Consider the following 17,991-nt stretch of genomic DNA (forward strand, 5'->3'; position numbering starts at 1 on the left):
CCTAAGTCATGACGATTAAAAATAATATTTCCTCTTAAGAGTTTTACAGTTTTAGCCATTGCATTAGGGTCTATGTGCCACTTTGAGTTATTTGTATATGGCCTGATGTAGAAGTCTAACTTCATTATTTTGTGTATAACTGCCCTTAGAAGAAGCTTATAGTTTTAGAGGCATAAATTAACAAATTGGGAATCTGAGAACCTGAAGTATAATCCTTTTTTGCCTCTACTGTTTGTTCAATATTTATTAATTACATATATTCTACTAAAATATCATAATATTTACTAAGTATGATAGTGAGAGCTACATGGGTTTTTGGTCCTCTGATATCTATCATGGACTGAGATGTATTAAAATCTTTCACCACTAGCTTGATTTTATCTTTCTCCTTTTACTCCTGAAATGCTTGTCTTATTAAAATTAATATTACATTACTTAACACATAGATTTTCATAATTGTTTGATCTCTGTTGGAAATTGCAGACTTTCTAATTACAAAGTTTCCCCAAAATTTTATTGTATTTTAATGTTTTCTGCAGTAAACACAACATCTAATTGCATTCTATTTTGTTATTTATTATTAATATTTTTTTAAAAATTTTAGAGTTGTGGAGTAAAAGTGAGGATTGATTACATAAATAAGTTGCATGCAGGTAAAGTTTGGACTTCTAGCAGGCCCTCTTTCCCCCTGATAATGACCTGGGATACACTGTGTTGCCATGTGCCCCCAATACTCCTCCATCCATCCCTTGCTCCCCTACTAGTGTCCAGTGTCTGCTGATCCCATCTTTGTGCTCATGTGACCATTGATCAGGGCCCAATTATGAGTGAGAACATGCGGTATTCAGTTTTCTGGATAGTTCACTAAGTATAATGTTCTCCAGCTGCATTAATGTTGCTGTGAAAGGCATCAACATGTCTAATTTTAAAATATAAATGCTGTTTTATTTTTGCTTGCATTTGTATGGTTTAACTCTTTGCATAATTTAACATCAACATTTCTGAGTAATTTTCTTTTAGGAATAGGGGTTTTGCTATATAATCTGTTCTGAAAACTTATGTCTTTTATAAGTGAGTTCAGCTAATTTTATTTATTTAAATGATAGGTATTTATTAACCTAATTTTGTCAAGTTATTACATGTTACCATTTTCTGTTTTTATTGCCTTTAATATATTTTCTTTGCTTTTTGCTTATTTATTCTGATTCTTTGGAAAGGTTACATTTTTAATCTAGTAGTTTCTCTTTAATTATAAACAACACACTTAATCTTCTATTATTTCAGACAGTATTCATTGCCTGTAAACAATGGTGGAATTAGTTTATTTTCATTCCCTCCACCTTTCCCTTTTTAACTCTGTAGTACCCACATTTTAGTTGATTATTCTATCTCCCATTGTTTACCATAATCTTTTAAAGCATCAGGATATGTATATATATATACACATATGTTATTTTATTGAATTAGAGTGATATGATCTGATCTCCCTTATGAAAGATGAACTCACTACCATAAATAAGGCTAGCTATTTTCTTCTAGTCCTTCTCTTCCTTAATTACCTCATTTCTACATTATCAGGCTTTACTCAGTTTATATTTTTAAAATCTCTATTCATAATCCCCACATTTACTTTAGTTTAAGCCCTATATTTCAAAGGGTTCAATCCTTGCCACTGGTCTTTTCACCAGATTTCCCACTTATCTTCTCATTAGTTTTTCTGGATTCCTGTTTTGAACTCAACATGACCACTGTATTAGTTTTCTATTGCTGACATAACGGCTTACCACGGCATGAACAAATAAACACACTTGTTACTCTACAGTTCTCTAGGGCCAAAATCAGACAAGTTTCTCACCAGGCAAAAATCAAGGAGTCAGTACTGCTATGTTCCTTTCTGGAGGCTCTAAGTGAAAATCATGTTCTGGTACATTCAGGTTGTTGTAATAGTAGAACTAAGGTTTCCGTTTGCTTGTTGGCTGTCTACTGAAGGTCATAACCAATTTGTAGACTGAATACTTTGGCTACTGGCCCCCTTCTATCTTCAAAACTAGCAATGGTGGGTAGGACTCCCTCTCACACTTTGAATTCTCCTGCATCGCTCTGATTCACTCCTCTGCCTCCCTTTTTCACTGTTAATAAGGACTCATGTGATTACACTGGGTCCACGTGGACAATCCAGAATAACCTCATTTTTTAAAGTAATCTTAAGATTGAAAATAAATTTTAAATTAAAACTTTTTTAAAGACTAAAATAATGTGGAGCTTTTTTCACATATAAAGCAACATATTGATAGGTTGCAGGGACTGGACATCTTTGGATGCTTATTTTCCTGCCTACCACAACCACCAATCTGTTTTTTTTTTTTTTTTTTTGAGTTGGAGTCTCACTCTGTCACCCAGACTGGAGTGCAGTGGCCGCTCCCAGCCACCGCAGCCTCGACCTGCTGGGCTCCGGCGATCCTTCCACCTCAGGCTTCCAAGTAGCTGGAACTACAGGTGTGCGCTACCATGCCTGGCTCATTTTGATTTTATTTCCCAGGAGGGTCTCGAACCCACGGGCTCAGGCAATCCACTCACCTCAGCTTCCCAAAGGCGTGGGATTATAGGCTGAGCCACCGAGCCCGGCTTTACCAATCTATTTTAAAGTTTTCTTTTAGTATCACGGAAGAGAAGTCAGAGAACAGTTTCCCTGAATCATCTTCCCTAAATGGTTCTGGATTAAATTCTGCCAATAAGAGATACTTGCATGATATTTAGAAGGTGGAAAAGATGAGTCTATTTTACTTTACAGGCAGTTGCAGACAGATTCATAGGCAGATATGAGATTCACAGGGGCTTCTTTGTAAGCTCTTAAAAGACATCTGCTTCATTGTGGCAAGATGAAAAGGATATTAGAAGCTTCCTTGAGATTCCTGAAAATAATAACAGCTTCCCAGCATATAAGCCATGTAATTTAAGATATGAAGAAAGCATATGCTTTTGTCTTGGTGAATTTTCATAATCCTTTATATGTATGGATGAACTTCCAACATTTTATAATTTTCCATGTAAAATTTCCCCAAAATTTATTAAATATGAAGTTTTTGCCAGTGTTAATTCACCTGGGAAATTTTCGTTCTTTCCGTTACAACCACTTTCAAATTTAATGTTCAGTGTTTTGTTTGTTGATTTGTTTGCTACATTTTCATTCTTTGGCCATTATCTTTTTATTATCTGTTTATATAAAATACCACATGGCTTTATCACTGGTAGGAAAGGAGGCAACTCAATTAACACACCTTGCTGTTTGTGCACTGAATGGCAGATGTGCAGTGACCAATTACTGACAATTCATAAGAAGTAATGTGATTGATTACTTATCACAATTCATATCTGTTATTTATGCAGTGATATGCAGACTGGAGGGTTAACAACAAAAGATGTACTTTACGCAATTACTCAATTAATATACAATGGTTACTGACATCTGAATTGTTTTGGGAGAGTGGTGTTAGTTAACTTAACCATTGTGAATTAGTTTGCCAGGGATACTACAAGAAAGTACCAGAGACTGGGTGGCTTAAACAACAGACATTTATTTTCTCACAACATTGGAGGTTAGAAGTCAAAGATAAAGGTGTCCACAGTATTGCGTTCTTCTGAGGACTGTCAGGGGGGGATCTGTCCAAGGCCTATCTCCTTGGCTAGTAGATGGATACCGTTTCCATGTATTTTCACACTGTCTTGCCTTTGTGTGTGTTGGTGTCAAAATTCCCTCTTCTTATAGGGATCTCAATCATTCATATTAGATTAAGTCCTACCCTAGTGACCACATTTTAACCCAATTACCTCTGTAAAAACTATCTTCAAATAAGGTCACGCTCTGAGGTACGTGAATGTATGAATTTCAAGGATGGGGGCAAAATCTAGTTCATAACACATGGTAACCGAAATTTGTGCACATATGAATTGAACAAAACGAGAGTAACTTTTGTTTACCTGAATGGGCCCTGGGAGAAACATAGCTAAAATTTGAATTTTAGTAGTAATATCAAAAAGACTCATGAGAAATATATTCCATAATTTTTTCCAAACTGCCAAAAACATTCTGTGTCTTCATACTTGAATGATGGTTTTGTTATGCTTAAAATTCCTTTATCAGCTTTTCTTTTTTTGAAGTCTTTGAAGATAATATTTCAGATTTTTTTGAAAAATTTCAGGCATATTTACATAAATTAGGGGACATAAATTTGTTTTGTTTTGTTTTTGAGTTGGAGTCTCACTCTGTCGCCCAGACTGGGGTGCAGTGGCCGCTCCTGGCCACCGCAGCCTCGACCTGCTGGGCTCCGGTGATCCTTCCGCCTCAGCCTTCCAAGTAGCTGGAATTACAGGAATGCGCTACCACGCCCGGCTGATTTTTTGATTTATTGTAGAGATGAGGTCTCGTTGCCCAGGCGAGTCTCGAACCCGCGGGCTCAGACAATCCACTCACCTCAGCCTCCCAAAGGCGCGGGATTACAGGCTGAGCCACCGAGCCCGGCTAGCGGGCATAAATTTTAAGTGCTAAGTTTGAAGATGAATTTTAACAATCATATAGTATCACATAACCACCACTAAAGTTAAGATATAGACAATTCTTCATCACTCCCCAAATTTTCCTTGTGTTTCTTTCAGTCAATCTTTCTTGCACATCCAGTCTTGGGCAATCTCCCTTCTTATTTCTATTACAATAGAGTAGTTTTGCTTGTTCTTTGATTCTATATATAAATTGAACTATGATGGTATGCTACTCTTCCGTGTCTGGCTCCTTCTACTCAACATAATGCTTTTGAGATTCATCTTTATGTCGTGTGCATTAGTTTATTGAGTGATATTGATTATAGGAATGTGCCACAAGTTGCTTTATGCATTCTTCTGTTGATGAGCATTTGAGTTGTCTCCAATGCGTTATGAACGTTCTAGTAGAAAATTTTTGTGAACATGTTTTTATTTTAGGGATGGATAGTGGGTTATGCTGTAGGCATATCATTAGCTGTTTAAGAAACCACCAAACATTTCTTCAAGGTGGTTGCACTATTTTACAATTTCTTCAGCATTGTATGAGAATCACAGTCATTTCACACGCTCAGTATAACTTGGAATCATATGTTTTAAAAATCTAGCTATTCAAATTTTAGTATAAAATGATATATTATTGCATTTATACTAATGTTAAGAACCTTTGTATATACCTCCTTGCCATTCCCGTCTTCTTTTGCTAATTAGTTTATTCAAAATTTTTGTCCATTAAAAAAATTGGGTTGTTTGTCTTTTATTTTAATGATTATTTTTAGAGCCATTTTAGGTTTACAGAAAAATTGAGCAGAAGGTAGTGTTTCCTTATACCAGCGCACCCTCCCACACACTTGGTTTCTCCTATTAATAACAATCTTTTTTTTTTTTTTTTTTGAGTTGGAGTCTCACTCTGTCGCCCAGACTGGAGTGCAGTGGCCGCTCCCGGCCACCACAGCCTCGACCTGCTGGGCTCCGGTGATCCTTCCGCCTCAGCCTTCCGAGTAGCCGGAATTACAGGCGCGCACTACCATGCCCGGCTGATTTGTTGATTTATTGTAGAGATGAGGTCTTGCCTGCCCAGGCGGGTCTCGAACCCGCGACTTCAGGCAATCCACTCACTTCAGCCTCCCAAAGGTGTGGGATTATAGGCTGAGCCACCAAGCCCGGCTCACAATCTTTCTTAAATGTGATATACTTGTTACAGTTGATGAGCCCACGTTGATATGAGATTATTAACTAGAGTCTATAGTTTACATTAGAATTCACTTTTTAATTGTACAGTTTATGGATACTGAGAAATGTACAATGGCATTTGTCCACCATTAGTGTCATGGACAATAGTTTCACTGACCTAAAAATCCTCTATTCATCCTACTCTCCCACCAACCTCTGGCAACCACTGATCTTTTCACTGTCTCCATTGTCTTGCCTTTTCCAGAATTTTGTATAGTTGGAATCTTACAATATATAGCCTTCTCCTACTAGCTTATTTCACTTAGCAATATGAGTGTCTTTTCACTCCACAAAATACACGCATGTCCTCCATGTCTTTGTGGTTTGATAGCTCATTTATTTTATTGCTGAAAAAATTCCATTGTTTGGGTGTACCACAGTTTATTTATTATTTTTGTTTCACTTCTATTTGTGAATCGAAGTCTCACTTTGTGGCTCAGACACTCACTGCAGCCTCGATCTCCTAGGCTCAGACGATTCTTCTACCTCAGCCTCCAGAGTAACTGGGACTACAGGCATGTGCCACTATACCCACCTAATTATTTGATTTTTTTTTTTTTTTTTTGGTAGAGACAAGGTCTCACTATGTTGCCTAGGCTGGTCTTGAACTCCTGGGCTCCAGCAATCCTTTGGCTTTGTCTTCACAAAGTGCTGAGATTATAGGTGTGAGCCACTGTGTCCAGTCTAATTCACCTATTGAAGGACATCTTGGTTGCTTTCAAGTTTCAACAATTACGAATAAAGTTGCTAAAAACATTTATGTGTGGGTTTTTCTGTGAAAATAAGTTTTCCATACATTTTACCAAGTAATTCAGTTGCTAGACAGTAAGAGTGCTTACCCTGTGTCAAGAACTGCCCAATTGTTTTCTAAAGATAGTCTATATTTTTATTGTTAATTTGAGGAGTTATTTATACATTTACGTATTTTGGTACATACGTTCTATTTATATATTCTAAAATATTTTATTTTAGATATTCTAGGTATGAGTCCTTTATGTGCATATGTGTTTATATACATATTCAGTAGCTTGCCAATTCATTTTCTTAATGGTGTCTTTTGATGTGCAAACAATTTTTCATTTTTATGAAATCCGATTTATAATTTTTAATAGACTCCACAGTTTTGACTTTTATGTTAGGTCTATGATCCATCTCAAATTAATGTTTGTATACGAAATGAGATGAGATTTGAGGTTCATTTTTTTCCCATAGGCGGTATAATTGTTCCATAAGTAATAAATCAATAACATCAATAGAAACTTGCACTCTTAATCCCAATATTTTTGTTTCTGAAAACTATTCTTCTCTAGAGCTAATGAGAATACCTTGGAAAAATGACTGATCCTAGATCTGGGACAAGAAAAGTACAAGATGAGCCTGGAACAACATATTGTCCCAGAAAGAAAGTGTTCAAAGAATGAAGTGATTATGACAAGAATACACAGAATTTAGCTTAAAAGGATTTCAACTGAGCAAATCTGGGAAATTTGAGGACTGACATGAATAATGATAGTAATGGGTTACAATTCATTGAATACAATATGAATCCAGAGGTCTATACTGACAAAAATAAATACATGGATAAAAGATGATGGAAAACATTCCTTTAGAGTAAAATATAAACTAATATTAACTAGTTCTTAATAGTTACAAAATAATTATTTTTACCTTGGGGAGAAATCTAACAGAAACCATCTTAACCAAGTAATTACTGTTAAAATCAGCATTGATGGATCAAATTAACAATGTTTGCCTTCTGATTAGATTCACTGAAAAATATAAAACAACCAGGAACAATTCTATGGCATTCCTATTGAAAATGCATAATATGAACCTAATAATGGAGAAATACCAGAAATTAAGGAACATTTTCAAAGTTACTAGTATGCACTTTTCAAAACTATCAAGGTTATGGCAAGAAAAGACTGAAGAACAATTCCAGACTGAAAAGATGAAAGACACATGACAACTTAATGCAATACATGCCCCAGGATTGGATCTCTAATCTAAAAACTTCATCTGGGCACAATTAGACAAAATCTTAATGGAATCAATGGATTAATTAGTAGCATTACATCAATTTTAACCTCCTTAATTTTGATAGACTTAGGTTTGGGAGAACAGAGTCCTTGTTTTTAGCAAATGCCCACAGAAATAATAAGTGAAAATGAGCTTTTATGTTTGCAACTCTCAAATACTTCAGAAAAAAATAATGCAAACACATACAACACTCACACACGCAAATACATAAATATTGACACACAGAGAACGTTAAGCCACATATGATAAAATGATAGCAAATGGTTCACTTGGGGGAAAAATATGTAGACATTTAATTTACATAACTGTTACAAGTTTTTTTAAGCTTGAATTTTTTTCAAAACAAAGTTTGAAATAATAGGCATTAAGAACTGATATGTGAAAATCTCACTGTTATGTTCAATTTTTTTGAGACACTCCAATTCTGGGAGGGAGCATTTCTACTCACATTTTACAAATAAAGAAAAAAATGAATTGGGATTCGGAGATGCTCCAATCTTGTCTATGATAGAAAGCATCATATGTAGAGTCTAGATCAGGTATTCTCACCCCCAGTTCAGTGCTTTTTTTTTTTTTTTTTCGTTTCACAATTCTATTCTGCCTTTGATGATGTCTTTTGTTTTTCTTGTGCAACTTGCTCAAGCATTAGGGATTACTCCAGTTGGCCTTGGGTCTGTGCTCTTGCCAAATGATGGGGTCTGAGTCACCCTTGGGGCATTCTGAGCCAGAGTTTTTCGATAACGTTTATAAGAGCCTGAGGCAAGTAATTCCTGCGACTTGTCTGTCTCCAGCATCTTCACACAGGTGTAAAGAAACACTTAAGGATCACTTGGGAGTAGGACAGGAAATGAGGAAAGAGCATGCATCCCTGGACAGGGTGAATGGAGAAGGAAAGATCGACAGACCTTAGCACTGGTGAGAGAGCCTCACAGGCACCTGAAAGCTGGTTATCATGAACATTAGGATACTATATATTCTGTCTTCTGATACTATGCACTCCTTCTCAACTGCTTCCTCTGTGAGTCGGTGCTACCTATGTCCATTTCCCAAAATCATTGCTGAGCTCTGGGCACCATTCTAGCAGGGGCACTTCTTTTCTTCAGGATCTCAGAGCTCCTTCAGAGAAAATACTAGTGGTTGTCTTGTCTGGTTTCCTTCCTGAATAGCTCTGCCATGGTGTTGGAGAAGAAAATTAGGGCAGCATCTGCCTAATCATCTCTGGGTCCCCACCAGATCTATCTGGACCACTGAACTCACAGGATCTCAGCACATATTAATCATTCAGTGCAAAGGCATGTGATTCAGTCAGAGAGGCTGATGTGACAGTATGATACCACTAACCTACTACTCCCTAGGTTTAGGCAAGTCTTTAACTTCTTGATCAGGCTACAAAGCGCCCATTCCCATGCATGGTCTTTGCGCATACATCAATAAGAAAATTCGGGTCAATCACATGGCTCAGGAGTAGAACCCTGGACACTTCTTCCTGTATTAGGGCCTGGACGTGAAAGGTTGAACTGGACACTAACTCTAATCCAGACAGGTCTACCATCTACCCTGAGCTATGAATGGGTATAATGGCCAGAGACCTACCTCTGACATTTCTCAATCCTCCACTTCTTTCCATTCACTAAACATTTATGGAGAAGCTAGTAAACACTGCCAAATGCCAAAGATAAAAGCATAAGTGACAACGGATCACTGTCTGCTCTCAAGAATGTTATCTTCTAGTGGAGGAGTGTATATCACAAGAGAAACTTCCTATCTTGTTTTAAAACTGCCCACCTTTTCATCAATGTAATTCTTCTCCTCTCCTTCCTTGGCCCTTCATCCTGTTTTTCTCCTTTCTCCCAGCCTCCCACTTCCATGATGGTCATTCAATTGTGTTGTAAAGGACAGAATTGAATTTCTTTAAGAATCTACTCAGTCTTTTTTATTATGTCAGCCATCATTTCACAACGAAGATTGATTCATGACCAGAGATCAAACATATTGGACAATTTGAAGAATATTTTTGGACACTTTGTTAAGCCCCTACTTTTCATTTTTATCTCAGCATCTGCATGCTGAGATTCTTTCATTCACTAAACAATTATGGAGCCCCTATTGTGGGCCAGGCACTTTTTTTCTAGACATTAAGGATAGAGCGGCTAGCAAAGCAAAGTTTTTCTCTGCTTGGACTCACATTCTAAAGTGGAAGCAGATGTTATAGGTGCTATATGATAGGGTAGCCTGTAGCATGATATATGATAGGGTATATGATGCTATACCAAGGTGCTATATGATAGGGTAGCCTGTAGTATGATAAATGCTATGTAGAGAAATGAAGTAGGGTAAGGGGTTAGAGACTACTGACAGACAATGGGGTGCTCTGACAGACTCGGTCGTCAGAGAAGTCTCTGAAAGCACGGGGAAGAGTCAGGTAGCTAACTAGGGAAAGAGCCTTGCAAGGCAAAGGAAATAGGACGTGCAATGGTCATGAAGCCAGAACCACTTCCTGTGTGTGAGAATAAGCAATGAGGACAGTGTGATTAGAGCAGAAAATGGGAAGAGGCGCAAGAGAGAAGGCAGGGACTTGATGGCCATGGGTGAGACTTTGTTCTTTATTCTGAGGGGAAACTGTTGGAGGGCTTTGAGCAGGGGAATGAAGGGATCTAACTTTTGTTCTAAAGGATTCCTGTGGCTACTCTGTGGAGAATACACTATAGGAAGAGAAGAGTAAAGTGCAGCAGTCTGGTGCAGCAGTCTGGGTGAGAAAGAAAGGTGCAGTAGTCTGGGTGAGAAAGAAAGGCTGGGATGAAGGTGGTAATGGTAGAAGTGACAAGACACAATTGAATTGAGAATACATTTTAAAAACAGAGCCAACAGTTTATGTTGGCCAATGTGACTAATATCAGGACATGAAACAGGGTGTCCAAGACAGGCAGGATGCTTACAATTGGTTAACAGACGTTGACTTTGCAGAATTTTTTATATCTCACTATTTAGTTTTTTAATTTTTATTTTAGAGGTATAGGATATTTCCCACCTAAAGAAAAGTCCCGGTTTAAATATTGCTTTTTCATGAAAGGATCCCTGGAGGGTCTTCATGACTGAAAGGATGGGTGACTCCCGCAGTGCAGTCAGCAGTGTCAATACTTCCCGGCATGAGATTTAAATAAGGAAGGAAATGTGTTACTAAAACATGACACCAAGTGAATCTACCAGCCACGGACTCACAAAGTAACAACGAATTATGCGAGTCTGCTGAGGAGCTCACAGGTCCTCTGTTAATGCAGGCTCCACATCCAGGCCTTGGAAGCGGTTCCGTTTTCATCCGCTAGTTAGGAAGCTACCATACGCCTGCCCGCTGCTCAGCGACCCAGCGCGCTCCTTTCCTAACCACGCCCTATACTTGCCCGCCCCACCCTGGCCACGCCCCCACGATGCCCAGGCCCCTAGCCTGGCCACGCCCCTCCTGCGCCGCGCCGCGCCGGCGCGCCGGCCACTCGAATAGCCTGGTGGGCGGATCTTGCGTAGCCTCCCGGACACCGGCGCGCACCGACCCTCTTCCCTGGCTACCGAGCTAGTCTGCGGACACGCACTTCCTGCGAGGCCTCACTGCGCACCTTGGAGGAGCCCAGCCGAACCGAGCCGAGCTTTGCCTTCCAAGCCGTTCGCCATGGTAGACGAGCTGGTGCTGCTGCTGCGCGCTCTCCTGGTGCGGCACCGCGTCCTGAGCATCGAGAACGGCCGGCTCATGGAACAGCTGCGGCTGCTGGTGTGTGAGAGAGCCAGCCTGCTGCGCCAGGTACGTCCGCCGAACTGCCCGGTGCCTTTCCCCGAAACATTTAACGGTGAAAGCGCCCGGCTCCCCGAGTTTGTCGTGCAGACGGCGTCTTACATGCTAGTGAATGAGAACCGATTCTGCAACGACGCCATGAAGGTGGCATTCCTAATCAGCCTCCTCACTGGGGACGCCCAGGAGTGGGTGTTGTCCTACCTCGAGACGGATAGCCCCATCCTTCTTGATTACCGGGCCTTCCTTGATGAGATGAAACGGTGCTTTGGCTGGGAGGAAAGTGATGACGACGACGACGACGACGACGATGACTACTACGACGACGGCGACGACGGCGACTACGGCGAAGACGGCGACTACGGCGACGACGGCGACTACGGCGACGACGGCGAATACAGCGACTACGAAGTGATTGAATACTAGGCCCAAGCCCCTGTGGCCTACAGGGGAGGGCCCGGCACATTGCCACCCCCTCCTCCCCACCCCTTGCTTCCCACCTAACTTGGAGCTGCTGCTCTCCCCTTCGCCCTCTGGGTCCCTTCCCTACCCCTGCCCTTCTATTCTCTCTCTCATCTTCCCCGTAGTGCTTGTCTTTGTTCCAGGATTAGGGCTCCAGTTACCTGATGCTGAGGCAGGGCCTTGCTTGGAAGTGTTTGGAAGCCTTCAGAAGCGTCATTCACTTTGCCAACTCCAGGACCCTTCGCTTGCTAATCTGAACTGTGTCTTGAGCCCCAGCTGTTGGCTAGGTCCCTGTTACAAACTGGTGAGACCACTCACAGCCCTGCTGCTACCATCTGCCTGAATGTCAGGCCTACATTTTACCTGGAGACGTAATCTGCTGCTTGGCCACTATTCACCACTCCCACTGATAGACCACTCCTGTTGGCAATAAGAACGAACTTGGAAGATGCTCCAGCTAGCTGCACCTCTTCAGACATTGATTTGGACAGCTCACCGACCCCTGAAGGGGTCAGTCTTTCATCCTGGTTAGTTTTTTGTGTACTCCCAGTGTTCTCCCTACCCCACCAGATTGCTGCAGGAGCCTGGTGTGCCTGGTAGCCAAATTGTTGACATTTCGTTTCTCCTATGTACCAGTTTTACACAGCTGTCACTTTTCTTTCAAAATTGCAGCAGTTCCACAAATGTGTGCATTTGGATAAGTAATATACAGCCTAGCCCCTCAGTACTACCTGGAGAAAGCATTGGCATTCTGTTCAATAAATATCAAGCACTACAAAAAAATAAATTATTGTCTTTTGATGGTTAAGTGCTGTCATTGGTCTCTATCACTCTCACTCTGATTCCCATCATTCCCATTGATATCAGGGAACCTGTCTGTTTCAGTATTCCTTATTGTCATCTCTAGGGTACAGAGGACAGTCACCTCAGGGCTTTATAAGGATTCTGGTGCTCTCCTCTCCAGAGCATTTCTTAAAGCCCTGAAAAGGAGGTGCCCTCTGGGGCCTCCAGGTTAGCATGGGTAAGGGGTTGCTGAGCACATGACCCATGATACCAAGCTGGGACACTTTTGAGAATGGAATGGGGCACTATTTATAATTAAACTGAGACAACAGTCATAAACTTCACCACATATATAATGTTCCTGTTTCCCTGAGCTTTTGGATTCCTTAACGCTGTGCCAGTGAGGTTCTGCCCCTTAATCCTTTTTGCCTGCAAGCAGCTTTTGAGTTCAGACTCCAGTTAACCGACATAGTACATTGTTTCAATGCTACTTGCAGGTGCTTGAGGTAACAAATCCTGGTTCCTGAGTAAGTGCACCTATAAAGGTATAGCCTGATCTTAACATTTTATCCCCCTTGGGCAGATGTTTTCACCGGTACATGTACCCCAGATTCCTACCTATGGAAATTAGCAAGATGTTTGGCTATCTCCTAAATCAGACCTTGTACTGCTATCTGGTCAATGCTGAGATCTTTTTGGGCATGGAGGGCTCAGAGGCAGTGAAAAGGTGGGGATGGGTGCTGAGAAGAATCTGTTTAGCTTTGTGGGTCCATTGCCCAAGTTAAGTCATTGAAATGTTTAATGCAGAAAAGCTTGGTTGGGTTATTTATGGAGACTGCTTCTGGCAGCCTGGGAGGTTCAGGAGAGTTTGAGGGTTTCAGAGTTCTCATTTATGTCTGCCCAAATGTCCTTATTGTATCACATGTGGAGCCAGCCTGACCCTAAAACTTTAATTTAGAGAATACATTTCCTTACTGTTTAAAGCCTTTTGAGGAAGGATAATATTTTATTTGTACTGGTACACCTTACAGTGTGAATTAAATGAGATACTGGTCATCATATTAATCATCTTTCAAATGTGGATTAAATGAGACCATACCCACGAGGCATTTAGAACTGTCCCTGTTGCATGGTAAGCACTCAGTGAACGTGGGCAGTTACTCCGAGACCTAGGAACCAAAGTCTTAGAAGGCAGATTTGTGGCTCTGAGCTTGGCTTTAATAGGAATATGTCAAGGACAGGGAGAAGCATAGTAGGTTCATGGAGAGTGGAAATGAGAGCACGACAAGACCCCGTTTACTCTGTGGAGTTTGACATAAAGCCAGAAACAAATGCATTTTACCTGTTAAACAGGCAAGATTTAGGACAGGGGTTATTTCCCGTACCTTTTTCGGTTGTTTCTGGAGGGTAGTGACAGGATGGGTATGACATAACAAAGAAGACTGAGGCCTGAGTGGAAAGGAGATCTGGAGCTCTTTAGGGAGCTGCTCCCTCCAAGTGTGAGTCATGGTGACTCCAGGTTATTTAGGATTTATTTATCATTTTTTCCAGTCTCCTTGGAAAACATACAAAGACCCTTGAAAGAGTGAGAAATTGTGTTTGAGACATAGTATGTATGTATAAGCCCAGATAGTCACAGTTTCTTCCTAAGTACAAAGGCCGTAAACTGGGGACGGATGTGAAAAAGTAGTGGGCAACAGCTAATAGGCAGGTAAAAAACTCAGGAGACCAAAAATATGTAACTTACTACAGACTGATCATGTCCCAGTTATGCTAAGAGGAGCCAAGATACGTTGTTGAATAAAATGTGATCTTTGCCTTCATAGTGTTTCCAGTCTGTTGCTTTTAGGGTGCCTTGGGCCAGAACTGCAATGATAACTAGTTACAGGGAAAGACCAGTAAAAGAATCTGGACTATGATTAGATCTGGGAGTGAGTGACCTCTCTGGAGTCTAAGTTGAGGACATATGAGTAGATGCTCTACTGGGGGTGGAGGGAGAGGGAAGGGTTTTCTGGTCAGGGAGGATGCCATGCAAAGGCAACATCTGAGTCACATCTGGGAGAACTTGGTCAAGGGGCTTTGGTGATCTGAAATGTATATTTCCTGAGTATCTATGCATGTGCACATGAGCTTGCTGTGGACTATGTATGTGTTAGGTGGCATCCTTCATAATTCTTGGAAGAACAGGTTATACTCTGAGCTGCAGAGAAAATATGAGACTCTGGTCACCTTGGGGGCAGATTCTGCAATACAGTGCAGATAATGACAAAGGCCGTACCACTCAGAAAGGAATTCGTGATAATAGCATGGGACATTGCAAAAGAGAAGAAAGAAGTAAATAAGCATACCTAAAGTTAAAAGTATCACTTAAAAATAAGTAGAAATGCTGAAATAAATATGAACTTCAGACTCCTGAATTCTCATCTTGGGCATAATAGACTTGAAATGGTCACTGACATTATGCTATCAATTAAATGAAATTAATCATATTAAAGGTCATAATCATATTATGTCTAGCAATATATCTTTGGAATTTTCATTTGATAGCCAAGCACTGCCGCCCATTCTGTGTTGCTGTCTTTTGCAGAATGGTATATAGGGAGAGATACATTATGCACATTATATACTTAATTATTTTATGCTTTTAAAACATGGGGAAAACTTCAGTCATTTGAAGGTAGGCAGACTAAAGGTAAGTCTTGTTGAAATTAGCAGAATATTTTCATTTAAAAATGTGCTTTAAAATGTGTTTCTATGTTCTTAAAGCAATTAAAAGAAAGCTAATAAAGTGATGTCAATTCAAGTTCCTGAGAATGTTTTCTTCAATGGTTATTGTGGGATAATTGTGTGAAGAATGCATATTGGTTGCTTTGAAATATGGATTTTGCTAAACTAGTGTTAAAATCATCTGGTAACAGTTTTCACTACAGAGTAGGTCAAGTATATTCCCTACAGTCTTAACCCACTTAGTTCTAAAGGTAGAAACAGTGGACAATTACCTGTTTGGTGTCCTTTGACAGTCCCTACCTCCCTTAATGAAAATCTAATCACCTACCTTGCATTTTTTCTGAACTGCCTGTTAGAATTTGTTGGGTTCTCTTCAAATGTTCTGCTGTCCAGATAATTTTTTTCACCCTGGGATAGGTAATAGCTTGCTTGAAGGAATTATGAACAGAAAAGCAAGACTTGTTAATGAAGCAGATGCGCTCCCCTGGATTATTTGGGAGGAGGGCGTGAGAGGTGTTGCAAAGAATGTACAGTATTCAGTTATATAAACATTTCTGTTCCTCCTCTACTCCCCTCATATCTGATTTATGGTAGCACATTTATTTTTCTTATTTTTCTATATGAAACAGTCCCATATCTCCTCTCCTCTCCCTGAATGACCAATGATTTCATTGGCAAGATTGCAATAATAAAATTCTTGTATTTTTGCCAAAGTCCCTATGTAGTCAGTTTAATTGAATTGACTGGTCAGCTCAGAATTATCCAGTCAGCTTAAGAGGCAAAGCTGTGGCATGTGCTGTTTATATGCATCTTTTATTAATGCTTTAGTTTTAAAACAAGTGATATTAGTAAAAGAAAGCAAAGAGAGTTATATTTCAGTGGTGATGGAAGTGATATTCCTAATTTTTCTGTTTTCTGGACATTTCTAAATTATTCCAATGCTATTTATGACTTTTAGAAACTGTTCATTTGAATGTATGCAATAAAATTTTTAACATATAAAAGGTAGAGAGAATAGTACAATGAACCCCCATAGATTCATCTCCTGGATTAAAAAATTATCAGCATTTTTGCTTCATTTAACCCCTTACTGTCTTATAATTTTTATGGAATATTTTAAAATAAATTACAGATGTAACATTAATTCACTCTTCAGTACTTCATGTTTCTCTAACAGATAAGATCTCAAAAAATAATCCATATTGTTATCCCACAAACCTACTAAAATTATCGACACCTCCTTAATATTTAATACGCAATCCATTTTCAAATGTCTCCAGTGTCTTCAAAATGTCTTTTTAAATGTTTACTTGAATTAGTTTCCTAAGGATGTCAACACACTGCATATGGTATATATATATCTTAACTTTTTAATTGATAACAGTTCCTCCCATCTTTTTTCCCCTAAAATCTTTTTGTTGAGAAACTGGCCATTTGCCTCTTCAATTGCCTATATTCTGGATCGATTTTATTGTTTTCATGTCCTTGCCCAATTTTCTTTTGGGTTGTTAATATATATTTACCAATTTTGGGAAGCTCTTTATTTATTAAGGATCAGTGGTATATGTTGTAGATATTTATGCCCAGTTTGCCATTTGTCTTTTTAATTTCTTTATGATGTTTCTGGCTGTTGAGTATATGTTTAGTTTAGTATATTTCCATTTTCCCATACTCTCCTACCATCTCTACACTCCCTAATTTAATTGCATATATTATTTCTCTTAGTGTTTATAACTTTAAATAGTATACTACCTCTATTATTTTTCAGATATGAATGATATATTTTGGCTTTCAGCCATGAAAGATGAAGAACTCAACCTATACACTAATCCTCTTTTCCTATCAACTTTGCAAGTGATACCGTTTCTATGTTAACATTGCTAACATTTACATGTTTTCCAGAGACCATAATCTTTGCATTTTTGATATATCAGATAAATGGATTAAATATTTACTATTATTCCAATTTCTATAATTTATATATTCATATTAGCTAGCTTTATTCTTTTTTGTTATTTCTAGTTGTTTCTTAATAAACAAACAAACAGAAATCCTGGGGATTATATAATCTGAATTTTTTGAAGGTGAATGAGATTTTCGTTATGCATAAAGTTTGTGGGTCCTACTTTCTTTGCTTTCATTTCTCTCACTTCTTTTAGCATTGAACATTATTTTGTAGATGTCTGAGATAACTCTAATATTTCCCACTCATAATTTGATCGTCTTACTTAATTCCCAGAGAATTGTTCTTTATGTTTCATTCAGCTATATCTCAGTGTTATTCACCCTTAGTCATTTATTCTGAAACCTAGTATTACAATTTAATATGAGATTCAAAGTTTGTTTCATTTATGCAAACCTTCCTTAATTATCTTAAGTGTATGTAATTTATGCTAGTGTATATTTATGTTGACTCTCCTTTAACTGCCCTCCAT

The 17,991-nt window shown here is 39.1% G+C and overlaps 1 protein-coding gene across 1 annotated transcript; it reads left to right on the forward strand.

Annotated features, from left to right (window-relative positions):
* The first annotated feature begins 11,318 nt into the window (after window positions 1–11,318).
* On the forward strand, window positions 11,319–12,854 carry LDOC1 (LDOC1, regulator of NFKB signaling). The gene has a single exon (XM_008051463.1). The coding sequence runs from the start codon at window positions 11,468–11,470 to the stop codon at window positions 12,008–12,010; it is 543 nt and encodes a 180-aa protein (XP_008049654.1). The 5' UTR covers window positions 11,319–11,467; the 3' UTR covers window positions 12,011–12,854.
* The last annotated feature ends 5,137 nt before the right edge of the window (window positions 12,855–17,991 follow it).

This window comes from Carlito syrichta, unplaced genomic scaffold (assembly GCF_000164805.1).
Source record: "Carlito syrichta isolate Samal-C Ts95f unplaced genomic scaffold, Tarsius_syrichta-2.0.1 Scaffold174419, whole genome shotgun sequence".
Classification (NCBI taxonomy): domain Eukaryota; kingdom Metazoa; phylum Chordata; class Mammalia; order Primates; family Tarsiidae; genus Carlito; species Carlito syrichta.